At 35.4% G+C, this 12233-nt stretch overlaps 1 protein-coding gene across 1 annotated transcript; it reads left to right on the plus strand.

Moving 5' to 3' along the window:
- The first annotated feature begins 2360 nt into the window (after positions 1-2360).
- LOC149637816 (uncharacterized) lies at positions 2361-3455 on the plus strand. Its single transcript, XM_089850728.1, has one exon. It carries the CDS (start codon positions 2361-2363, stop codon positions 3453-3455), a length of 1095 nt encoding a protein of 364 aa, XP_089706854.1.
- Positions 3456-12233: the final 8778 nt, after the last annotated feature.

The following is a 12233-nucleotide window of genomic DNA, read 5'->3' on the forward strand; positions in this document are numbered from 1 at the left end:
TAGTCCTAGCTCTCGAAGCTTATAACCCGAAAGGGTTAGAGATAGTCCTAGCTCTAGAAGCTTTGTTTTATAACCCGAAAGAGTTAGTGATAGTCCTAGCTCTCGGAGCTCTGGAAAATCAGCCGTAATCAATGGTTGGTGGAAATCCTGGCTCTAGGAGTTTTATAAAATGAACTTATAACCCAGATGGGCTTGAAGCTTTACCTTTTTAAGTTGTTGAAAAGCCTAGCTGTAGAATCTTTGTAATATAACCCTAAAGGGTTGGTGAAAGTCGTATCTCTCGAAGCTTTGTATGATCAGCCGTAATTAATGGTTGGTGGAAATCCTAGCTCTAGGAGCTTTGTAAAATGAACTCACCCGAAAGGGTTGCTTTAACTGGAAACTTATCACCCGAAAGGGTCGCTCAAATTGGAAACCTATCGTCCGCAAGGGTCGCTCAAGTTGGAAACCTATCGTCCGCAAGGGTCGCTCAAATTGGAAACCTATCGCCCAAAAGGGTCGCTCAAATTGGAAACCTATCGCCCAAAAGGGTCGCTCAAATTGGAAACCTATTGCCCGCAAGGGTCGCTCAAATTGGAAACCTATCGCCCGAAAGGGTCGCTCAAATTGGAAACCTATCGCCCGCAAGGGTCGCTCAAATTGGAAACCTATTGCGCGCAAGAGTAGCTCAAATTGGAAACCCATTGCTCGCAAGGGTCGCTCAAATTGGAAACCTACACAGAAAAAAATAGGTTTAGGAATTCGTCATTAAATCCCGGTTATACATGTAACGTTTCTAAACTTTTTCCATCAACATGTTTCAAAACGAAACGATAAGGTGCATAAAACCTAAATCCTGAACACTATGCATCGATTGACCTTCAAAACTAGTTCTAAGCATGGTTAAATACTAAACGTCTGAAAAATTCAACAATGACCTTCAAATTCCTAAACGCATGCGTATAGGTTCCTAAACTGGCGTGTTTAGTGTCTTGACGTGTCTGTTTAGATTTCTAAACGGGTGTACATAGGCTTTTCAATTTCGGTATTGAAAACTTCAACGGAAATGTTAGCGTCTCCGTTTTTCTCGGAATCCACACCATGTCCAAGCTAAAGCTATAGGTCGCGCGCGACAGTATACGTTATTTTCGTGTTCGTGCAAGTCGCTCGGAGCCTCGGAAGTAGCTTGGAAAACATAAGAACACAAAACGGCAAGTAGATTTAATTTTTAAATTATGCTTGATTATTAGATGAAAACTAGATGTTTTTCCCATAAACAGTGAGGAAACATGAAATTATTCGGGGAAAAAACCGTAAGTTGATTTTTTAAATTACTTATTTATTAATTAGAATTAATTTATCATAAATGGCATAAAATATTTAATAGTAGTTCTATAAACCATAGGCCCTTTATGAGGTTTCTTTGAGTGTATCATTTTATCAGTAAAATCGAAGTATAGAGTAGTGGCACTCCATGTTAACTACCCATAGAGCTTAATACAGTCAAAGGCAAGTAGGTGCCATTACTCTATAGAGTAATGTCAGTTCTACGTATGCAAACGCGTCATACCCTTCTATCTCTTGGGTCAGTGTCATCCCCCTACCAGGCGCGTACAGTATCCTCTCTTACAAAGCGCGCCTAGAGAGAGGGTTACACCCCCCTCTCTACCGACACTAAAGTTTATATATATCATTTTATCCTAGCAAGGGCTGAAAAACGTTCCTAGATCCATTGTTGAGTTGTAGGTATGTCCTTCAGCGTATCTTCTTCGTAAAGGGAGGCTGAAATGGAAATATAGTTACCACTTAAAATAGAATTCCTGTCTTTTAAAATTTAGGGTTAAGACTAAATAAAATTTCAGAGTTTCTAATTGATATTTATCAATTCTTCTACGTGCCTATAAATGCCAGTTTTTGTAAAATACCTCAAATTTGAATACGAAAACTACTTATTTGTCTCGTTGTTCCGATATCGATGTTTTAAATAATAAAAGATTTTCTTATATATTTAAAACAATCAAAACGGAAACATCGCGACAAATAGGTACTTTACGTATTCAAATTTGAGTTATTTTACAAAAACTGAAATTTGCAAGTACGCAGAATAATTGACAAATATCGATCAGCAACTCTGAAATTTCGTTCAGTCTTTACCCTCCCTTTAAAATGAGTGTCAGGAATTCTATTGAAGTTTCCACCCTTTTTCGGGTTTGGTTGAATTTTACACACATAGAAGCCCGAAGAAGATATTTTAACCTTGAAAGACCTTATTTCCAAGAATAATAATAATAGCAGAAGTATATAACCATAAACAATCGATAAAATGTAGTTGTGGTATATTTTGCTCGTTGCAGTCTACCGTGTGAGGTTTCTTAAGTATTATGGATCGTGAAGACATCATAGTGTGCCAGTTCTGTAGTTATTTCACCAAGGACAGTAAACTACTCTTGAAACATATCGTGCGATTTCATAAACATTCTGATAAAGTATCATTTCGCTGTAATACCTGTGGTGCAGTATTTAAAAATCCAAGTTCATTTAATACACACAAATCACGCAAGCACCCGTTTCAAGTTGATGTTTCGGATAATGACGATATCGCGAGTGGGAATGATGACGCGAATATAGTTGAGAGTTTTACTGATTTTAGAAATACTGCTAAGCCAGTCCAAAAGTTCATCGAAGCAACTTATATTTTAAAATTAAAGGAGAAGCATGGATTGTCAGACGAAGTGATTCATGACATAATGGAGACCACTTCTGATCTGATAAAAACTTACAACTCAGAAAATATTGACAATAGAGGCAGAACTCTATTCGATGGACTAGAAACGGCTTACAAAAGAGAAAGGTTTTTTCAGTCTGAAATGAATTATGTTGCACCTGTTGCAGTTAAAATTTGCAACGCTATTAGTAGTAAAGTTAAACCAGTATTGGCTTATTATATCCCGTTTCTGAAATCGCTCGAGATTCTTTTGACTATGCCAGAGGTTGAACGGTTTTTAATTAATAATTTTGAAAACGATCATGGTACAATGTCAGACATATTTAGTGGGGAGAAAATTAAACAAAATTGTTTAGCTGAGGACAATACAGATAACGCTTTATATTTACTTTTTGACTTGTATTTGGATGACTTGGAAATTGCTAACCCCATAGGTGCGCACGCGAAAACTCACAAAGTGACAGTATTTTACTGGCGAATTCTTAACATACCTCCATTTTTGCGATCGAAATTAACTTCTATACAACTGCTCGCGGTTGGTAAACAAAAAGATATAAAGAAATTTGGGTTAGAGGTTTTGCTGAAGGATTTCATCGACGACATTAAATCGCTTAGCGCTGGGGTTAAGATAAATTTTAATGGAGTTGAAAGACTTATAAAAGGGAAAATAGCCTATGTTCTCGGAGACACTTTAGCAGCACAGGAAATTGGAGGATTCAAAGAGGGTGTTGGCAGCGCTTACAAATTATGAAGAACATGCGAAATCACTAGACCTGATATTAAAGAATCCATTTCAGCAGACACATTTCGTTTAAGAGATGAAGTTGAACATAATGATCGTTTAGTTATGTTGCCCCAATGTTCGAAGAAAACTAGAATTTACTGGTCTAAAATGTGGGGAGTAAATAAAATGAGCCCTTTTGCTAATATACCAGATTTTTAAGTAACAAAAGACTTACTGCACGACCCAATGCATGTGTTACTGGAGGGTGTAGTTAAATATGAGATTAAGTTAATGCTTTTTCATTTTATCTACGAAGTTAAGTTTTTCAAATTAGAGGAGCTAAACGTTTCCATACAGTCATTTAAGTACCATAAAAATGAAGTTGAAGTAAAACCCTCTTTGATTGAAGAAAGTCATTTGAAAGGCAAAGGTGAGCTGAAGCAAACGGCTTCAGCCATGAAAACACTTCTTTTCCTTCTACCTATGTACATAGGTCATTTTATACCTAAAGAAAATCCGCATTGGATAAATATTTTACGATTAACTCAAATCACTCAGATCTGCTTTTCAAGTCTCGCGAATGAAAGTGCGCCTATAACACTTCATTGTCTAATTGCCGCGCACAACGACCACTTTCAAACACTTTATCCAAATTCAAATGTTACACCTAAAATGCACTACTTAGTCCATTTTCCAAAACAAATGAAAGAATACGGACCTTTAAGGTACCATTCTTGCATGAGGCTAGAAAGTAAGCACGCGTATTTCAAAGGAAAAAAATGGAGGTGTTTTAAGTCAGTACCCAAAACAATGGCCCTAAGGCATCAACGCTGGTTGTGCCTACAACAAACAAATGGAAGTGGCGGGAAAAATCAAAATTTCTTAGGTAGTTTAGATGATATTAAAGTTGGATTTGACTCTGACATTGACGATGAAATTAAGCCTTTGTTGCATTTATACGATGAAAATGCGGGTGCAACCCAGCTTATGCACGTAAGCCCGACAATAACGGTGTGCGGACATTGTTACGAAAAAGATACAGTCTTAATCGACAGTTATTCCGATCAATGTGGTCCCACCTTTATAGTGGTCGTCAGCACTGTGTGCATTAATCTGAAATGTTACATCATTTGTCTAAAAGCTGAAATTGATTTTTTTGACATCCATTTGAATCGTTATGTTTTCGAGAGACCTCGGAAAGGAAGGAAATTCCTATACCAAATTCAAAAACTTCAGTTTAAATGGCCACAAATCTCTCATATCACTAATGATAAATTTTATGTTATGTTATACAATACTCCAAGCCTGGAAGTGGTTTGATAATAGTTAAAAATTTTATGACTTTATCACCATCTCATTTCTAAATTGTTTCTCAACTTAATGTAATTCTTTAATTGTCCATTTTAAGATTTAAATATTTTTTGGTAACAACAATAAAATACTTAGACAATTACTAATTTTTTAGAATGAAAAGAGATGCCCTTGTTTTTTAAAGTTACTAATCAAAATAGAGAAATTAAAAAAATAGTCACCGGAGAAAATTTTGAAGAATTTTTGAAAAGTGGTGAGAATGTATCGAGTTTTTTGATGCGCAAACTTAGAAAAATGTCTAAGGCTATTTATTTATATTTTCAGCATGTGTAAAACTAGGTATATCATCAACTGAGGGAGTGACACTAGTTTTGGAATCGGATGGAGCCGAGGTGGATGACTGGGATATTCTTTCTTTGGTCAGTAAAGAATTATTAATGCTTCTCCAGAAGAACGAGAAATATCGAGGAAAAAACTTTGAAGCCCAAGAGAGTGAATCAAATTCTACGGTGGGCGATTAATACTAAAAAGATATCTCTTCACTGTTCATAAGATAAAGACGTTGTTTTACATATAGTCGATAACCTTTCAAGATGTGCCTGTTATTGCTTCGGACATATCAGACATTCTTCCTGGGTATGAACTGATGGATTTGCAAGAAAATTTAAGTCATCATAACAGCTCTGAAATTTCGTTCAACATTGGCGAAACTTCGTCCACTAATAGTTCCGTTTGGCCAACAGAAAGTTCACCTTCGACTTCGGTGGATTATCTTTATATTGTTTTGCTTAGAGTATTAGTTTCTTCAAATTGAGGTTCACTGATAAATTTGTGCACAGATTTCAACCCAAACTTCACTCAGGCTGCCTTCCAGTCTTCCACAACTTTCTGACTACACAGTAAAGAGGTTGATTGAAGGAAAGCCAATGGCTGTTTATGACCAACTGGTTAAGGTAATGGCTTACGGGTTGCTTCTTCATCATGAAATGAGAACACACGCTGAATACCAGGCTTCTGCAAATTTACTGTACAAAAATTATCCATGCATTGATGTCAATAGGAAGAAGGAAAGCCAAGACTCAACGGTGAGTTTACCAAGACGATGTGGTTCATAAGAGGCCCATAACACAAATTGATGAAAGGAATAATGACTAAATAGAGCATAAAAATGCTTTTCTAGCGTTACTTCATAGACAGGCTTTCAGCGAAAATTAGACATATCAGGTGGCTTGAGAAACGTCGAGAGAGCAATCCAGAACACAATGATGAAACCCAGAGGCCCACAAAAAGAAAAAAAAACTCACGAGTCACTACATTCAGCGTTGAAGTTGAACATGCAGAAGACGCCGATATTTCTTATGACGATGCTATAATTCAAATCAAGGTGGAATACAATGAAAAAGATCCAGATATCCCAAAAATATTGCGATTAAATCACCAAACCTTTGTTGGAAGACGAAAATGGATGCAGAAAAACAATGTTAATTTTGAGACCTTTTTTGAAACATTTCCTTACTTTATGGACACACGCCTTGTAAGATGATTGTAATTAAAAATACACAATATTCTAGAAACTTAATTTAAAATAATTTACTACTATCTTAGTTGGAAGCCGAGTTTAATTTGATTTTGAAGGTAGAAGACTCAAAATCAACGCATTTGAAAAATGTAGAAAAACTATCGATGATTTTGAAAGAAGATATAGAATCTGTAATAATTAAATTTAGAATTCAAACTGACTAGTTTTCTTCGCTAAATAATTTTAATCAAAGGACGATGAAGATTGCGATGATCTGCATCAAACTTTAGCGCTCATTAAATACTTGGAGAGAAATTTAAACACACCCCCACGGACTAAAGGATGCTCGAAGCAAAACGGTAAAGGAAGGAAAAGTGAACCTTTTTCAATGATAAACGTATCAAAGGTAAGAAAATTGTACGTGGTAGGGCCAAAGTACAGTGGGTTCTTTGAGCCGAAAATGTTTTCAATGACGTTTTGTCCAAAGGGACATGGTTTAAAAGTTGTGATTGGAATGTTTCTCGAATGATCCCTCAAAATTGAGTAAGAAACTGAAAGACATCGCTAATTTAAAACACTCCTAATATTACTTGTAAACGTTGTTCCTTGGGGCAAACTACTGCACTTCGGTCCTACCACCCTTTTTAGAACACCGTGAACAACTGCAAAAAAATCAGTATGCATTAATATTATTCATATTGAATTCTCTCTCGGAAAACCCCGAGCCTTCTCTTAAAGATGCGCCACAATTAGTAGTAGTGGAAAAAAATGAAAATGAAACGGAGCTCTTTCTTGTTTTCAAAAGTAAAACCATAAAATTCCAAGAACCCTTGGTAAACTGCGTCTACTACTTGTTAGCTTTTTACTACGTTTTCGATTTAGCATACCCTTTGGTTTTGGGACAAGTGTTAGGGTTCCTCCAGGAATATTTAGTGGGTGATAAATCTTGCTCATTCCAAAAATCATCTAAATATTTAAAGTTTGTAGAAGAAAAGGAGATTGAAAAAAAATTATTACAATGAATTTGTAAATGTTTTTACGTGTCATTTAAGTCAAGAAACTAAATGATAATGAATTTAGTTTTTTTGTGTTGTTTAAAATTAAAAAAATTATTACAATGAATTTGAAAATGTTTTTACGTGTCATTTTAAGTCAAGCAATTAAATGTTAATGAATTTAGTTTTTTTGTGTTGTTTAAAATTAGTCTTACCAAATATCAAGTTTTATATATTAATTAAAAAAGAAAAACACTTTAGCCTTCCTTTATCATTAGATGAAAAACGTATCTGAAACCTCTACAATTTAGGCCTTCAAAATATTTAGAACCTAAACATTTTACCAATTTAGGGCCTGAACATTTTAGTGCTACACACGATTTAGAGCCTAAACATTTCACTTCTAAACAGCATTTAGATCCTAAACATTTTACTTCTAAACAGCATTTAGAGCCTAAACATTTGTCTAGTAAAAACCATTTAGAGCCTAAACATTTGAGTACTAAACACCATTTAGATCCTTTACATTTCAGTACTAAACACCATTTAGATCCTAAACATTTTAGTACTAAACACCATTTAGATCCTAAACATTTTAGTACTAAACACCATTTAGATCCTAAACATTTTAGTACTAAACACCATTTAGATCCTAAACATTTTAGTACTAAACACCATTTAGATCCTAAACATTTTAGTACTAAACACCATTTAGATCCTAAACATTTAAGTACAAAACACCATTTAGATCCTAAACCGTTTCGTACTAAACGCCATTTAGATCCTAAACCTTTTCGTACTAAACGCCATTTAGAGCCTAAACATTTTACTACTAAACACCATTTAGAGCCTAAACATTTTACTACTAAACACCATTTAGAGCCTAAACATTTTACTACTAAACACCATTTAGAGCCTAAACATTTTACTACTAAACACCATTTAGAGCCTAAACATTTCGAACACTACACGTGTTTAGGTAAAACACATGTTTCAAAACGAGTCTCATTTTTCCGTTTAGGAAAATGTATAGACTATAAACACTGTTTTTTCTGTGTAAGTTAATACTTTTTCTTTTAACATATAGGATTAAGCTGGAGTGCTCAAAGACTAGTGTTTTCTGTCGTTTAGCGTTCATCATAGGTAAGCCTTGGACGATTAATTACTGTAAACAGTGTTTTTCAGATTGTACTTTAAGTTTAGTCTAATTTAAACGGGATATAGGCCAAATGTTAAAAAGTGTTTTGGTTTATATTGGTGATATTTAGATTTTTATATTTAACGAAGCAATGGGTCCTCGAGCGACTAGAATATCTGAAAGACAACGGATAATGCTTTTGGATTATTTAGAGGGTCATCCCGAATTAGTATCTGGGAGATTAACTGCCGAGTTTATGAAAGCAGCACAAAATAGATTATGGTGCCAATTAGTGGAGTCGTTAAATGCAGATGGATTGGGTGCAACTAAAGACATCACAAAGTGGAAGAAGGTTGTATAAGTGCTTGCCTAAGTGTAATGATTAGCCTTTCTAAATTGTTTATATTAATTATAGTCGTGGGCAGACTGGAAGTCAGACGTTAAAGCCAAGGCTGCTTCTATTAAAAATTCTGTTCGTTGCATTGGGGGTGGTAAAAAAGCCCAATGGAATTAACTGAGTTGAAAAAGCGGCTGCTTTAAATTATTGGAGAAATGTGTGAGGAAGGTAATGCAGAGGTTATGGAATTGGGGTTTTCTTTTGCGAATCCCCAAGAATCCGAGGTAAGACTACTAAATGAATATTTTGATATCATAATTTTTGCAAATTTTAAAACCAAGAAGTTGAATTTTGAGATTAAAACATTATTAATTATTATAACTGGTAAATCAACCGTTAGAAGAGTCTGAATGTTGAGGGTGTTTTGCCTTCTTGCTCGAATGAAGCTGCTCAGCCTTTGTTGCAATCGCCTCCTAAAGCAAAACCTATTGAAGAAAGTGTCGACATGTCTTTACAAAGTACAAGTTTTTCTTTAGTAGACATTGAAATTATTATGCCAAAATAAATTGGGGAAACAAGTCAAAATAAAAGACCATCGGAAGTAGTTGGTAATAATAATTGCGGTTTTGGACTCCAAAACACAAATAAAATGTTTCTTTAATGTTATAGCACATCTTTTGAATAGTTACTAATCAGTGTCAAGTATTTCTTTTAGGCAATGCATCAACGCAAAAAAGGCAAATTGATAATGAGTTTAGCTCATCTTTTAAATCCCGGAAGCGAAGTATTTATTGCCTAACTAATGGTATTATGAAATTATTGTATTGATAATTAATAAATTTATTGGAAAAGCACATAAGGACGGAAGCAACAGAAAATTTTGATAAAGCAACGGAAGCATTAAAGGAAATGGAAGATGTAAAAAATGCAATCAATACAGAAAAAAACCGTATTTTAAATTCAATTCAAACTGCCATGGAACAGCGTAACGAAATTGAACGCCAAAAAGCTAAGTCTATGGAAAAACTAGCTTCTCCTTTTGTGGAAATTTCCAAAACTATGGAAGCTTTTTCAAAAGGTGGGCTTCAGGGTTTTCCAAAAACATAAATACATAACAAAATATATTTCACACAAAGTGTTGTACACATCTAAAAATAAAAAGAAATTGAATCGAGCATGTTGTATGAATACGATTTTATGAGGTTTTCATTAGCTTTGTATTTTGCATTAATGGAAGCGACGAACAAGATGTTCCCGTACTAACTGTCCACCCCTTAGCTAATACTCTGGAACATCGAAAACCATGGCCCTTCTTTCAATTCTAACTTGCATTCTCCGTAATAACAGTCTTCTTCTCATCCTTCGTCTGTCATCATTTTCCACTTCTTCCGTGTCAATGGCATTAGATGTGTCTGTCTCTGTATCGGAAAAGACGTCGCCTGATTTCCTATGGCCTGCGCCGCGGCGCATGTTATGCAGAGTACAACATGCATAAACAATTTGTGCAGCTACTGTTGGGTTGTAGTGAAGTGCACGATGCAAAAGCAAACAACGAAACACTTGCTTTAAAACTCCTATTGTACGTTCAACAATTTGACGTGTTTTTGAAAGAGCATTGTCATAGCTTTCTTCAGGGGAGCCTCTTACTGTGTGTGTGTCATTGGTGTCAATAACCAAGGTTTTAGGGGGTAGCCACTATTACCTATGAAGTTTGAGTTAAGTTCCATGTGTGTGTGGTAAAAATTATGATCATACCAAGAAGCCAACAATCTTTTCTTCCATTAATGTACTGTCTTTCGAGATGGTTTGACAATTCTGATATCCTTAAAACGTGTGAATCATGGGCAGATCCTGGAAATTTAGCGATGCAATTTATTATGTTCAATTTGTGGTCACAAACCTAGTTTCAAAATATCAAAATCACGTTTATTTAAATATAACAAAAATGTTAGATAGGTATAGTGTCAAATTTACAATTTGAACATTTAGGGAATGAAAGCCTTTACGGTTTACATAAAGGTACTCTCAGAAATGCTCATCGTTGATTGCTGGAGCTACAATGGCGATCTCTGTGCCATCAATAAGTTCGATAACGCCTAAAAATTGAGCTATTTTGCTAAATCTTTCGATACGAAACATTTAATTAACAAAAAAGAAAATTGGGAAATGTGGAATTAATCGATACCCTATTTTTTAGTCTTAATTTCATCATCAGAGACTGGAAATCGTATATGCTCCGGGGCTAAAACGTCAACAATAGCCTTGCTGACAGCTGCCACACACCGAGTTATAGTTTACTGGCTCACAGCGAGAAAAAGATCTGGACCTATTGCTAATTGGTAAGAGCCAACTGCGAAAAACCTAATGGCCGTTAAAATCTAAATGACATTAAAATGGTTAAACACTATTTGTTAGACTAAGTAAGATAAATCTTTACCTTAGTATTTGGAGGAATGGCCAAAACGTTTTGCCCCGTAAATATCTCGCCAAGCCTATCACAAATATGAAAAAATATCTCTTTCCTAATTCTAAATAACCTTCGAAACCTATGATAATCTAGATCAAAAGCTTGAAGCCAATCTCTAAATATTCTTTATCACGTCGAGGTAATTCATCGGCAATTATTGCTAACCTTAAAACTTCACGTCGCAAAATATCCGCCATCTTAGAATTATCTTTTCGAAGAAAACATCTTCGGTACAAGCCGTAACGAAAGTAAATCCCTATCCTTATCGTACCGATCATTTCACGTCATTTCGACCAAAAAAATTTCTACCGAACGCCTCAGAATCGCTACTTTGCCCTCTAACGAAATGTTCGGCGCCAACGACAAATTTTGTTCGGTAGACGTCCTACCGAACGTCTCAGAATAGTTCTGTCTCGAAGTTTTAATTTTCGGCTCACCTCGGGATTAGTTTCTTTTAGCATTTCAAGACCTCTTTTCCTTTCAAACCTGTTCTTCGAAGAACCCTTTGCAGACTCTTCTTTTTTGCTTAACGGCCATTTTTAGGTCGTCCACTTTCTTTCTTGAGGTTAGAATGTCCGATCGAGTTACGTTATACAATCCACATTCCTTTTGTTGAACTAAATGGTTTAAGTCTCTTTCTGCGGCAGCAATTTTGTCTTTCAGAGCGTCATGCGCTGGTGTGCTTTTAGTAAAATGTAAGGAGCATTTCTTGGAATTTTGACTTTCGAAAGCATCTACTTCAAGTACACTATGTGTAGATATGTCAATTGGACAGCTTGACTCAAAAGAAGAGGACGTTGCCGCAGTTGAAGGATCGCGCTCAGTATTTTTTGGTTTTGCACATGTCTAAGAAGTTCAGTCATAAGATAAGAAGATGGTTATTAATTCAGATCATAATCATTTTACCATTCCCCAGAAGTTTAAAAGAGACCCTTTTTTCTTCAGCGCAATACCGTTCCACTCAGACATTTTTCTTCTGCTTGAAATTCGAAGTTATCTTCCAATTTAATCTTATTCCATATATCATTAGCCTGTGAT

This window comes from Phalangium opilio, unplaced genomic scaffold (genome assembly GCF_054372755.1).
Source record: "Phalangium opilio isolate 3A_F unplaced genomic scaffold, DU_Popi_V2 ptg000094l_1, whole genome shotgun sequence".
NCBI classification, from domain to species: domain Eukaryota; kingdom Metazoa; phylum Arthropoda; class Arachnida; order Opiliones; family Phalangiidae; genus Phalangium; species Phalangium opilio.

Excerpts from the sequence above, each read along its gene's own strand:
- LOC149637816 (XM_089850728.1), top strand. The coding sequence starts at position 2,361 with ATGGATCGTGAAGACATCATAGTGTGCCAGTTCTGTAGTTATTTCACC.